Below are 12,587 nucleotides of genomic sequence, written 5' to 3'. Positions count from 1 at the left end.
TTAGGAATTCTCACCAATATGCAAAAAGGAATATTTGTAGTTCATTTATTTATTCTTCAAAAGGTGCTTACTATGATTAATATATTATCAAATCAACTTCAGTCAAAGACAGCTACACTAGGAAATGCGGCAAATGTAATAAAAAGTGTTATAAAATCATTTGAAGATTTAAGAAATCCTGTTGCGTTTTCACAAATGTGGAAAATAATATTACAATTTTGTGAAGACCATAATTTGACAATTGAAAAACCATTGCAAAGTATGTATATAATATAATAATGAATAATATTAGTATTTAGTACAATAAATATACATTAAATAATGTTTGTTGTTTTCATTATACATTGTAAAATAGATAATAAAAGAAAAAGGTTACAGCCTAAAAGTCTATCGAGTTTCATTTTAAATACAACTACAAGTGATCAATACAACACCCATGACCCATGAGGAATTAGAGGAAAGTAAAGAAGATTATTTCAGATGTCATGCTTATTTTCCTGTATTGGATTGTATAATTGAGAATATGAATAAACGATTCACGTCAGAAAGTTTAGAAATGGCAACATCTATAGAAAACTTTTTCAAACTAGATTTTGAATTAAGTACTTACTTCATTGATCATTATAAAGTAAATATAGTGATAATATTTTATGAGTAACATACCTACTGTATAGTGTATACCTATATTGACTAATACTTAATTTTATATTTCTTTAGGATTTGTTAAATATTTCTATTGATTCTTTGAAAGCTGAAATGGTCGTCGCTAAAAACTGTATTATCCAAACATATGGTGCTTCAAAAGAATTAAGAGAAGATAGCTTAAAACTTATTTTACAGGAAAATGTTTACCCCAATTTGTTTAATTTGTATAAGGTAGCTATAACATTGCCAATTAGTTCCTCCACGTGTGAGAGAAGCTTCTCTGCCATGCGCCGGATAAAAACATGGTTACGAACGTCAATGTTACAAGATAGATTTACTCAGGTGTCTATCTTGTATATAGAGAAAAGCGATACCAAAAATATTAATAAAGATATAATTCTTTAACAATTCGCAGAGGAACATGAATATATCATGTTGAATTAAATTATGTATGATTTTATTAAATAAATAATTTTAAAGTATTTATATACATGTTTTGAAATTGTAAAATTTAGATGTAGATGGTGTGGGGGGAGGAGGAGGACATAACCCGGGCTTGTTCTAACGTTCTATGGATGAAACTTATAATTTATAATCGTAGCCCCCCCTTCTAGCAAGCCAAATTTACGCCTATAATTGTATTTCTATTTTATTATATTTTTAAATTACCTATTTATAAAATAAATTTTAACTAGATAAATAGTATTTAAATCACTTTCTACATTAGGTAGGTACACTATATATATAAATAATACAATTTGTTTGGTTTTCATTGTAATGTTCAATGATCAGTTTTCTGTGCAACACAGAGTAATAATGCAAATTATAAACTGATTTAAAAATATAGTTTTAAGTTTATGTGTTAAGTGATTATCTTTCACATCGCAACCTTTATGGAAATATTAAATTTAAAAAAAATCATTCCTGCTTTTTTCAGTATTTTAATATGAAGAATTGTCCTTAAACTTGAATTTTGAATTTTATAAATCAGTAAAGTATTAAGTTAAATATAACTTTTGTTATAATATAATGTATTGTTAAAAACAACAGAATATGCTATTTAAATGTTGTTTCTATATGATGTTGCTATGTTGGTGAAAATATAAATATTATTAGTAAATGTAGACAAGAATCAAAACTCCAAATGTGTTCACAATAGATTAAAAAAAAAAATTAATCATTTAATATTTGACTACTCATTTGATTAGTGATTGGTGCTTAATTTGATTGTGTAATTTGTTTATCTCAAAATAGCTTTAATCTCCTTAAATACCCCAAGTTCCGTGTTAAGATCCACAACTCTATTATATAATAGTATATTTCTTTATGTAAACGAAAATGCTTGATTACTGTTTTTTTTTTATCAGTGAAGAAAAAATGTAAGAGAATAAACTCAAAAATTGTATTTCTTATTCTATTCTACCAATGATGATATAGTATTACCTACCTACCTATTTATCTGCACTAATCTGCAGTCAGAATGACTTCCTTTTTTTTTAAAACTAATTATTAATCAACTAAGTGTTGATTTTGGTTTTATAGTTTGACTGAAAATATTGAAGAGATGATCAATTATCGTGGGCATATATTAACATAATATACAAAAATATAAATATTCAATGTATTCATGCGTATTATATAGAAACATCTGAAAATGGCACTACGCGTTGTAGGCGCTGGGTGGCACCTTTTTCGGCCAAAATAAACCTTTCCCTTTTCGGCCATTCTGAAATGACTGTTTTCGTCCAGCACACTATTTTGGTCACCAATGAAATATTATTTTATGAGAGAGGAGAAATAACACGAATAGAATTTATTGAACGTATGTGTTATAACCATAGACCTTATACTGATCCATATCAGGTCTATGGTTAGGTATAACTATAAAAAAATTAAAAATCCACATAATTTTATAAAATTAGTATATATACTTGTTGTGTAAATGAATAATATAATATAACTTTTATTTTGTATACTTTTTAACTTAATTCAATATATTATAAATTAATAATTGACAATTGTTGACTCATACTCGTATAATATACAATAATTTTAGATGCCATTATTATTATTATTATTATTATTACTTTTATCTTTATTATATTGTATTATACTATTATAGGTATCTTATTCTTGACGATATCTGGTCGATCGATATCATTGTTCAATTATATTTCAGCGTGTTTCTAATTTTCTATCCGTGTACATATATGTATCATTGTGTCTGCTGCCGTATATATCAATAAATTACTTAGACATGCAAAATAATTGGATCTTAATGTATATATAATTAATATATTAATTTTTTTTATATATATTATTATTTTATAAAGTTTATTAAAAAAAGTATTGTTTTGGGAGTTTAACAAAAATAAAACGTGAAAAATATATTTCATTGGTGACCAAAATAGGGTGCTGGCCGAAAAGGGAAAGGTTCATTTTGGCCGAAAACTGTCTCGCCCGTAGGCGCTAGTCTCATTTTCCGATTTTCGTATAGTAAAACTATTATTATGTATGTGAACTATTATTTTATTTCAATGTATTAATTTGACCCTAAACTAGTTATCTTAATATGATATATTATAGAGACTATAATACTAGGTGATAATATGTGTCTACAATCGTAGACCGAACTTCACAATTCTAAAATTTTATGGGTTTAGGTTCAGGGGTTCACAAAAAATATCTAAAATGATACAGGTATACCTGTTAATTTTTTGCGGAAATCGGCCATGGTTGTAGGTTAGATTTGGGTAAATCGTCGTTCTGACCTTCCCCCCACCATCCTATATTTGTTCATTCCATGAGGTTAAAAGGCATCAAGTAGCGTCACTACAGCAAGAAGAAGAAGCCAGTCTGTCCATTACTTATACAATTGTAATAAAACGCATTTGTTTGTGCAGCGCAAACATGTGCATTCTCATCGATTTGCATTTTGCAAGATTTTCTTATTCTTACTAGTTGACCATTCTGTGCTACGTACAATATTATCGTTATATGTGAGTACCTATTGTTTCTATTTGTTTTGCTAATTTAAAATTATATTATATTGAATCCAATAACCTTTACATTTTGTACCAACGTCTAATACAAGTTTTAAATTTGAATAGGTGGCTATATGATTGTAGAGAACGAAGCTAGTCAGTAGTCTGTCACTTCAATCTCAGTATTAAAACGCATTTGACTGTGTAGAACAAACACTTGCCAGTTGATTCGCAGAGTTTTTATATGCATACTAGCTGTCCAGTTTGAAATACGTAGAATACTATTATTGTTAGGTATTTGTAAGTATTGTACCTTTACCTATCTATTTATTATCTATACTAGCTGTCTTAAGCCCGACCAAATATTTGTTTTTTATATATATATAAATGTATTTGAAATAAATCCACTCATTATAATAGTAATATAATATTAAATAAAATAATGGCAACCCCCCAAAAATCATAAGTTTTTGGTGTACTGAAAAAAATGCATGTAGTTAAAGGCTACCTTTCTATCTGTTCCACCCGGAATTTCTCGTGTCAAACATGTGTTTTTTTTAAATATAAATTTTGAATAAATCTGTAAAAAAGTGTGGATAAACTTGGATCAAAATCTTCAAGGATTGAAAAATAAACTTTAAACACTCTTTAATTCTCAAGGAATTTATTGATATAAATTTTTATTAAAAGTAATCCAATAGTTTTTGAGTCTATAAATTTCGGAGAAACCAGCGTGGGTTAATAATAGTGAACAAATATAAAAATTATAATTTTGAATTATTATTATATGCGATCAATCATATTATTTTACGTAACCCATTAGTCAACCATTTATACAAAAAAAAGTATTAATTTCTACTAATTTACTAATATACATATACCTAACTATATAATAATATTATATCTACTAAATCGTCTAAGCCTATATAAAAAAAACTCCCAAGTAAAAAGACTTTTCAGTTTTTCCACCATTTACCAATTTTCTGGGCAAATTCTCCCATTTTTTTCCGAACAAACCTTACGAATCTACTACGAATCCGATGAACCGTCATTCGAAATATTACGAGAAAAAAATAAACAAAACTGAGACAAATTGGTCCAGTTATTTTTGATTGATGTTGTTACCAACTAACAGATTTTCATTTTTACTATGTTACTATTGTTTATATTTATATTATATGTATTAGGTATAGGATTATAAGGTTTTGAATATTTTATTCATTTTTGGTCGTTTTTACATTATGTTTCGCTGGCCATAGTTCACAGTTTAAACTGTTTAATTAGCTTCCTAAGTATTATTGACAATGATAAATAATAATATTATTATGTTATACTTCAATCCATGTTACCATATTCATATATCCTGTGATTTCTTTACCTTTGATATTATTATATTATTAAATAGCTTCATAATTTACCAAGTAGCCAAAGTCTTTGTAACGATTTTTATAAGTTATAAGCACACACATACTCACACTTACATCATGTGTAGAACGTAGACCAATAGTATTTAACCAGGACATTGCTAATAGAGGTACGCTATGAGTTATAATTATTTTTGTTGAGCCACTTTTGAAATTCAGGAAATTTGGGGCCATAAAGTATAGAATTAATTTTATGTTAATCTAAAGAAAATAAAACCTAAATAAAGTAATCAAATTAAGTCTAATGATAACCTGATTTAATTTACAGTAAAAAAATATGATAATATTAAATTTAAATTTTTTGTCTGCGAATAAAGATTGCCCACGGTCCATGATCACTGCATTTAGTCACTATTCGGTAAACCGCAATTATTTCGCTTTTAAAAAAATATCACAAATATACAAATATTATAATATTTTGAACAAAATGTTACATAATTCATCTTTAATAATTTATTGCATTGTATAATAATATTCAAACAACATATTATAATTTTGATTTAAAAAATAGTAGGAACCTAATTATATAGAATACAAAAATAAAACTGAAATGTTAAAAAAAGTCGTTATATTTTTATATAATTGATATTGAAGACGATAAGATTTTGATGTGAAACCTAAAATTGCCTGTATTGTAAAACATAATTTAATTTTTTGTTAATTCTAAATCGAGCATTTTATTATTTTGTTTAACATTTTGTCTCCTGACCTTAAAATAGTATATCTACTCTACTATCACCTGCATTCATAGGAATTATATTTTAAATAAAACCATCGTCATAATATCATAGACACATCATACTTTGGTATTGGATTTTAGGTTCCCGAAATTCAGGGAAATAACCGATTTTTTGTGAAAACCGGTAACTGGTTTCAAATCCTATGTGAAACCTTAAACAACAATTTTTAATTAGATTTCAAGTTTCTAACGTACTATTATTTATTTTTAAATTACAAAACAAAAAAGTTAGTTTTGTAGAAAATTATTTTTGGTTAAGGATTCCCATTTTCCAAATTTTTTTCCCTGTCTATTAAGAAATGTGATACTGATCATTTTTTATTTGGACCTTCCCACGCACCTTGGATGCAATGTCCTAGTTATTATTCAGAGTCACAGATAAACACTTAAGAGTCTACTGTGACTTAAGGATTTTAGAATGTAAATTGTTTAGGATCTATTTATAGATGTTTAAAGGACTGAAAAAATAATTGTATTATAAAATATTTGCATAGACAGGTGAATTCATATATGTATACTGGACTTATTAGTTATTTTAAATGTATTTATGTATATATTTAGGCTTGTATATAAAGTTTTTTATATATTGCATTAATAATTATTTATCTAATGTATCAGGTGAAAACCTTAATTCACATCATACTTATTATTTTATAGGTTGAATATCAAGTATCCTGCATCCAGCAATGATGAATAAAAAACTTATTTCATTTGGAATAATTTTTTTCACAACAATTTTAACAGGGTAAGTTAATTTTCATAGAGTTTAAATTAAAAATTGTTATTTAAATAAAGTTTTTTAAGTGGACGCCACCATCGCATGTGTTGTCTCCGTCGTACAAGTGCATAATTTTACGCTCAGCAGATCACGTTTAGCACCGTTAACTTAAAATTTAGAGTGAATTTACCTCTGATGAATATTAAGGGTTACATTATAATCTAAGGAATGTCATGAATTTTTTATTATATTTTAATTTAAAAGCGAGTTATGAGCATTTGAAGATATTCTACACACAATTTTCAATTTTTAATATAAGTACCTACTCATAACTCGCTTTTAAATTAATATAAAATAAATAAGCCTATATGATACCTTAGATAATAAATATTACCTTTAGTTTTTATAAGAGGTCAATTCATTTTACATTTTAAACTAACGGAGCTAAACGTAGTCTGCTGAGCTTAAAATTTGGTTTGTTATGCACTTGTATGACGGAGACAACACGTCATGCGGGATGCGGGTGTGATGTCTTCTTAGATAAAATGTAACATAATATTGTCTGCATATTTTAACTCTAAACTTGTACGAACACAATTTGATTCTATTAGAGTGAAAAATGATAAATACATTGTGATTGATACGGATGCTGGCGCTGATGACGCAATGGCAATTTTGCTTTTACTAACAGCGAATGCCAACAAAACCGATTCGTATTTCGATGTTGTGGCAATAACTTGCGTTTATGGTAACTCCGAATTAAGCAACGTTGAACAAAATGTGCTGAAAATACTGACAGTTGCAAATGAAACAAAAGTAACTATGACTAAAAAAAATAATATTATGTAATATATTTATATATTTAATTATCATCAATTCTAAAACAAGAGTTTAATTTTATAGATTCCAATTTACTCCGGTGCTTCCAAACCACTGACCCAAAATCATACATCTGATTATTTTTTTGGCAAAGATGGATTTGGCGATTTTGAATTTGATCAAGAAATTATTGGTAATATTGATAGATCAAAGCATGCAGCAGTTGCATTAATTGATTTAGCTAATCAATATCCTGGTAAATTGAGTATACTTGTGCTTGGACCAACAACAAATATTGCGCTTGCAATATCATTGGATCCAACATTTGTTCAAAAAGTCAAGCGTTTTTATGTCATGGGTGGTAGTATGACTGGCTATGGAAATAGAGGTCCAGGTATTGAATTTAATTTCGGCGCGGATGCAGAGAGTAATTTTATATTTTTTAATTCAACTCAAGGATTAGCGACTTTATTACTACCCTGGGAGACAAATTTAGTAATTCAGATACCAGCGGTAATGTATAAAAAATCAAAAAAATTAGAATGCCTTTAAACAATTTATTATTAACTTATTATTATTTTTTTTTTATTTTTTTATTTTTTTTAGTTATGGAGAACACATGTACTTGGTGTTATTGAATCAAAATTCATAGCATTTTTAAATCAAGCAGAATCAAAAATTAGAAAATTACCAACTTGGCAACCTTGTGATTCTTTAATCGTAGCTGTAATGTTGTGGCCAAATTTGATTACAAATTCTTTTGTTGTAAATATAACACCAATTATGGCGGGCGAAGCACGTGGTGGAGTACTTGTTGACTATTCACACGCAACTAATAAACCAAACAATGTTGAAATTATCAAAGAAATTGATGTTGAAGAATTCAAAAATATTCTTATGTTTTATTTTTCATAAATTTAAATTAAAAAAATTGTTGAATCTTTTTGTAAAAGGTAGAGCATGTATGATTATAAAATATGGATCAACTGGAATATTAAAATATAATAACTGATTATTCAATTAAATATCGATAATTGTGCATATTAATAATTAAGTATAATTATAAAAATAGTAAATTAATGCAGCTGTACCTTTTCATTAAAATACCTAATGTATAACTAATTATTAAATTTCGTATGTCTGATCTTCGAGTCTTTAAATATTTATTTCGATTTTAAAAATGAGTAAAACATACGTCATTTCATTTCCAAATTTTATTTGGTTTAAAATTATATATTTTTTACATTTAAATACGGTCTGATTATATATTATTATGGCATATGATAAACTCGATAATTCGCATGTTATCTCACTTAGACCAAAGTATGTTCTTTTTAGTCTAGAAGTTCTCAAAATATAATAACAGAAAGGTAAAGATATTTAAAAACTATACAATTTTAAAATACAAAATTATTAGTAATATTAGAGGAATAATAGAGGAAAATAGTATAAAAACAGTATAATAACATTATTTTTGGTATAATATAATATATAATATACGTATAGTCATTATATATATATAGTATATAATATATAGTATATAGTATATAGTATATAGTATATAGTCATATAGTATAATCTTTAGTAAAAGAAAAAATATTTCAAATAAAATAAAATATAAATATAGTATACTGGTTTTATCTTATCTCTTTGAACATGTGTTTTTTTAATGATTATAGATCGATGATGTGGAATTTCAAAAAAAAAAAAACACAAAAAAGTTGAGTTTTTTATTTTTAATAGGTTATTGTTTTTTTAGCATAAAACACTCATATTGTATAAAATATTTTTATAAGTAATTCCTAGCAAAAATGATGACCGAACACAAAAAAAATCTATATGAAAATTCTTGGGGTGATATTCATTCCATCTCTTATTGTCATGATGTTAGAGTAGAGGCCTCGCCTGACTTTTGCCCTATTCTTAAATTTATGCTTAAATGTGCTAACAAGAAAAAGGGGAACTGTAGCCATACTTGTAGTATAGACTTGTGTACATTTTTTTAACTAATACTCAAATATTTAATATATGCATGTAACCATGTAAGCATATAAAATACGAGTATAGGGGTCATTTAAACATAGTTCATACAGACAAGCCAGCACACAGTATAGTATATTAGTATCTAAAAACATTTATTCCTTTAGTATAAAATATGACGGCTGAACTCTAAAAAAAATTAATTTTATTCATTTCACAACATTCAGTGGGGGACCCCCCCCCCCCCCGTAAATACGCCAATGACAACATTGGTATTGAATATCTTGTGAATAAAATTATTGAATTTGTGAGTTTAAATAAAAAAACTGATGCCCATCATCATCAAAAAGAAACATTTGTATTCCTTAGATGCTTGGAGTCAATTCAATTTCCAGAGTAATTCTTGGTGCACTATGGGATGACGTCGTGCCGAAGAGCTTTTGATTGTTCATTAATAGCTGCTGATAATGATAATATATTTTGTCATTTTTTCATTTACGTTAAGTTATTTATTAAATTATAGTTACTTTTGTAAACTTGATAATTATTTTATAATATTTAAAAAAAATTGTTTAATATATTTTAAAATGAATACCTTAATGACGTCGGTAACAATACTTGCCTATCTATATTATATTGTTTTCGTCATTTTTTATTCGATATTCGATGTTTATTTATTTTTGAAGACTAGCAGTTAACTTACAAAAAAACAATTCTATTTGTATTTATTTACTGTGCATATTACATATTATGGAACACATTATAATTTATTATAATGCACTTATACTCTGTTCAAAATATGACCGGATCTCGGCGGCCGAGTTGTGCGCATGGGCGTGGCTTATTTCTGCGGCTCGGCCTGACACGTGATCTATGGTGGGGGAGGTGCCTGACCGTCCGCGAGCGAAAACTGGTCGCCACCGAGGTCCGGTCTTATTTTGAACAGAGTATATACAAATAATTTGTTCGTAATCGAAGGGGCAACTGTTAAATATTTTATATTCTCGTTGTGATGGCCTGGATTTATGTCTAGTTGTAAATGATTATAAGTATAAATGGGATTCCATGCACTCGGATGTACTGATAAATGCCATTCTTGTACGCACATACACAAGTGACAAGTCAGTAATATATTTTATACCAATATTGGCACCGGTCCAATATGCGACCTACGCATAAATTTTCGGTTCAGTGTGCGACCTATATAGAGATGCGCCGTTTACTCTTATTTCATATAGCTTTTTCGGTATTTTCCACAAAAATTCTATGGTTTGGGTATTGGCATTTGTATCAGGACCAACCTGTTGTTGATCGCACGTTGGCCAGTCAATGATGAGGATGATGATCAATTATTAGTTGTATGTTACACATTAGACCGGTGCCTCACTATAAAATTCATTACGAGTTTCACGTCAACTAACTTATTGTTTTACATTTTTATATTGAAGTTATTCAAATCTCTATTTAGAATTAAAATCAAACAATGTTAACTATCTATAATTTGTTAAATCTTTAGGTTTATTGAACTAAAATATTGACAATGGTAGTGAGTCCTTGTAAAAATATGTTACCTACTGATTATACAGATAAGTTTTGGGGAATATTAAGCTTCTACACGAAAGTTGCATGTGAACAATCACATACGTTAGTCCTTATAAATGTTATATGTTAATTTCTACTTGATTATAAAAATGAGATGTGTAAATTCCTAAACAGTAAAAAGCTGTGTATGTTAATTTCTACACGGTGAATTAAATTGTATTATTTTTAAGTAAGTAGTTATACTAGTAACTGCACAGTGCACGGCAGGTAAAAAAAATTTACTTTGTTAGTTCCTATATGGTAGAAATTAATATATTATAATTTATAAAAGTAAGTACCTATGGATTGAATGTAAATGAAATCGCTCTTGTTTAAACTGCTATATGTATGGGGCCTGCACTTAATACTTAATATAGTGTATGACAATAGCTTATCGATAAAGCTGATGAAATCTAAATTCGATTTTTCAATAAACAAAACATTTACGACTTTTTATTAAAAAGGAAAAAAATTATCTTTGGAAGTGAAAAAATATAAATAATAATAATAAGTTTAATTTATTCGGTTGTACTAATTTTATATTAGGATATAATTTTGTTCAAATATGTTAATATATATTTTATAAATGCCTCACTGTACCCCGGTCTCCCCTATTTCGTTTATGACACAATATAAAAATTCATCTTTAAATGAATGTAAAATTTCATTAAGTTCTTCGATTTTTATGATTTACAATTAAAATAAATTGACACCTAATTTAAATGTTTATTGTACTTGTTTAAAGTATTTTAAACCTATAAAGCCGATGACTAGACAGTATCAAAAATGAAATTCATACCTAATGAATTTTATCAATATTAGAATTAAGAATAGATTGTTATTGTTAAACAAAAACATGATCTAATTATAATCCTGTATTCCTGTTTGTAATGGATGATAATATTTTATGATTGTGGCGCAAAATTAAAAATGTAATTCTGTGTACATTAAACGTAGGTATTAAGTATTTCACCTATGTATTTAATTAAGATATAAATATAAGTTTTAAATAGTTTGTCCATTAATATTATTTACAATTTAACTACTAGACTTGTACTACTACTATTTGCATAATAGTTTGCTCATGTTACTTAAAATATAATAATTTATTACAGTTTACAAAATACATAAAGCTTATTACAATTTATGATATTTTAATCTTGTACTACTATAAAATCTAGTCTATAGGACAAAAATATTTTTATGAATTAGTGAACTATTTATTTAAATCTACAAATGTTGTGTATAAAAAAATATATATATCAGAAAATTATTTTTTTTAAACAAGTCTCTCCCATAACATTAACTCGGTACTCATAATAACCAAACTAACGCTAAAAGTCATGGAAATGATCATTAAGTTAATATTTTATAGTATAGTATATCTTAATGAATTAGTGAAAAAATGTTTATCCATTATTTATATACATATAATTAATAATAATTATATAAATAAATATATGGTATATAACTGTATATTATATAGTATTATAATATTATCATTATAAATTGATATTAATTTAATATTGATAATATGATTATGGCGCAAAATTCAAACGGACCAATGGTAGCGCTGGGGCTCTACTAGGGTTTGCTAATATGAGTAATAGGTATGCGACCGGGATTCAAACCGACGACGGTGCGTATCTCAACCGATGCCTTAATCCCCCGGCCACTACGCCTCCCAGTAGTCAATT

The 12,587-nt window shown here is 27.1% G+C and overlaps 1 protein-coding gene and 1 pseudogene across 1 annotated transcript; both read left to right on the top strand.

Moving 5' to 3' along the window:
- Nucleotides 1-18: 18 nt before the first annotated feature.
- LOC149060694 (zinc finger MYM-type protein 1-like) lies at nucleotides 19-2,242 on the top strand (annotated as a pseudogene).
- A 4,236-nt stretch (nucleotides 2,243-6,478) lies between these two features.
- Nucleotides 6,479-8,244, top strand: LOC149060693 (uncharacterized). The gene is made up of 4 exons (XM_089216907.1): nucleotides 6,479-6,537; nucleotides 7,122-7,326; nucleotides 7,414-7,842; nucleotides 7,936-8,244. The coding sequence occupies exons 1-4, from the start codon at nucleotides 6,479-6,481 to the stop codon at nucleotides 8,242-8,244; spliced, it is 1,002 nt and encodes a 333-aa protein (XP_089073033.1).
- Nucleotides 8,245-12,587: the final 4,343 nt, after the last annotated feature.

The sequence above is a fragment of the Diuraphis noxia genome, unplaced genomic scaffold (assembly GCF_037042655.1).
Source record: "Diuraphis noxia isolate RWA-SAM2 unplaced genomic scaffold, SU_Dnox_SAM2 contig0001, whole genome shotgun sequence".
Lineage (NCBI taxonomy): Eukaryota > Metazoa > Arthropoda > Insecta > Hemiptera > Aphididae > Diuraphis > Diuraphis noxia.
This window is presented reverse-complemented; position numbering and strand designations above follow the sequence as displayed.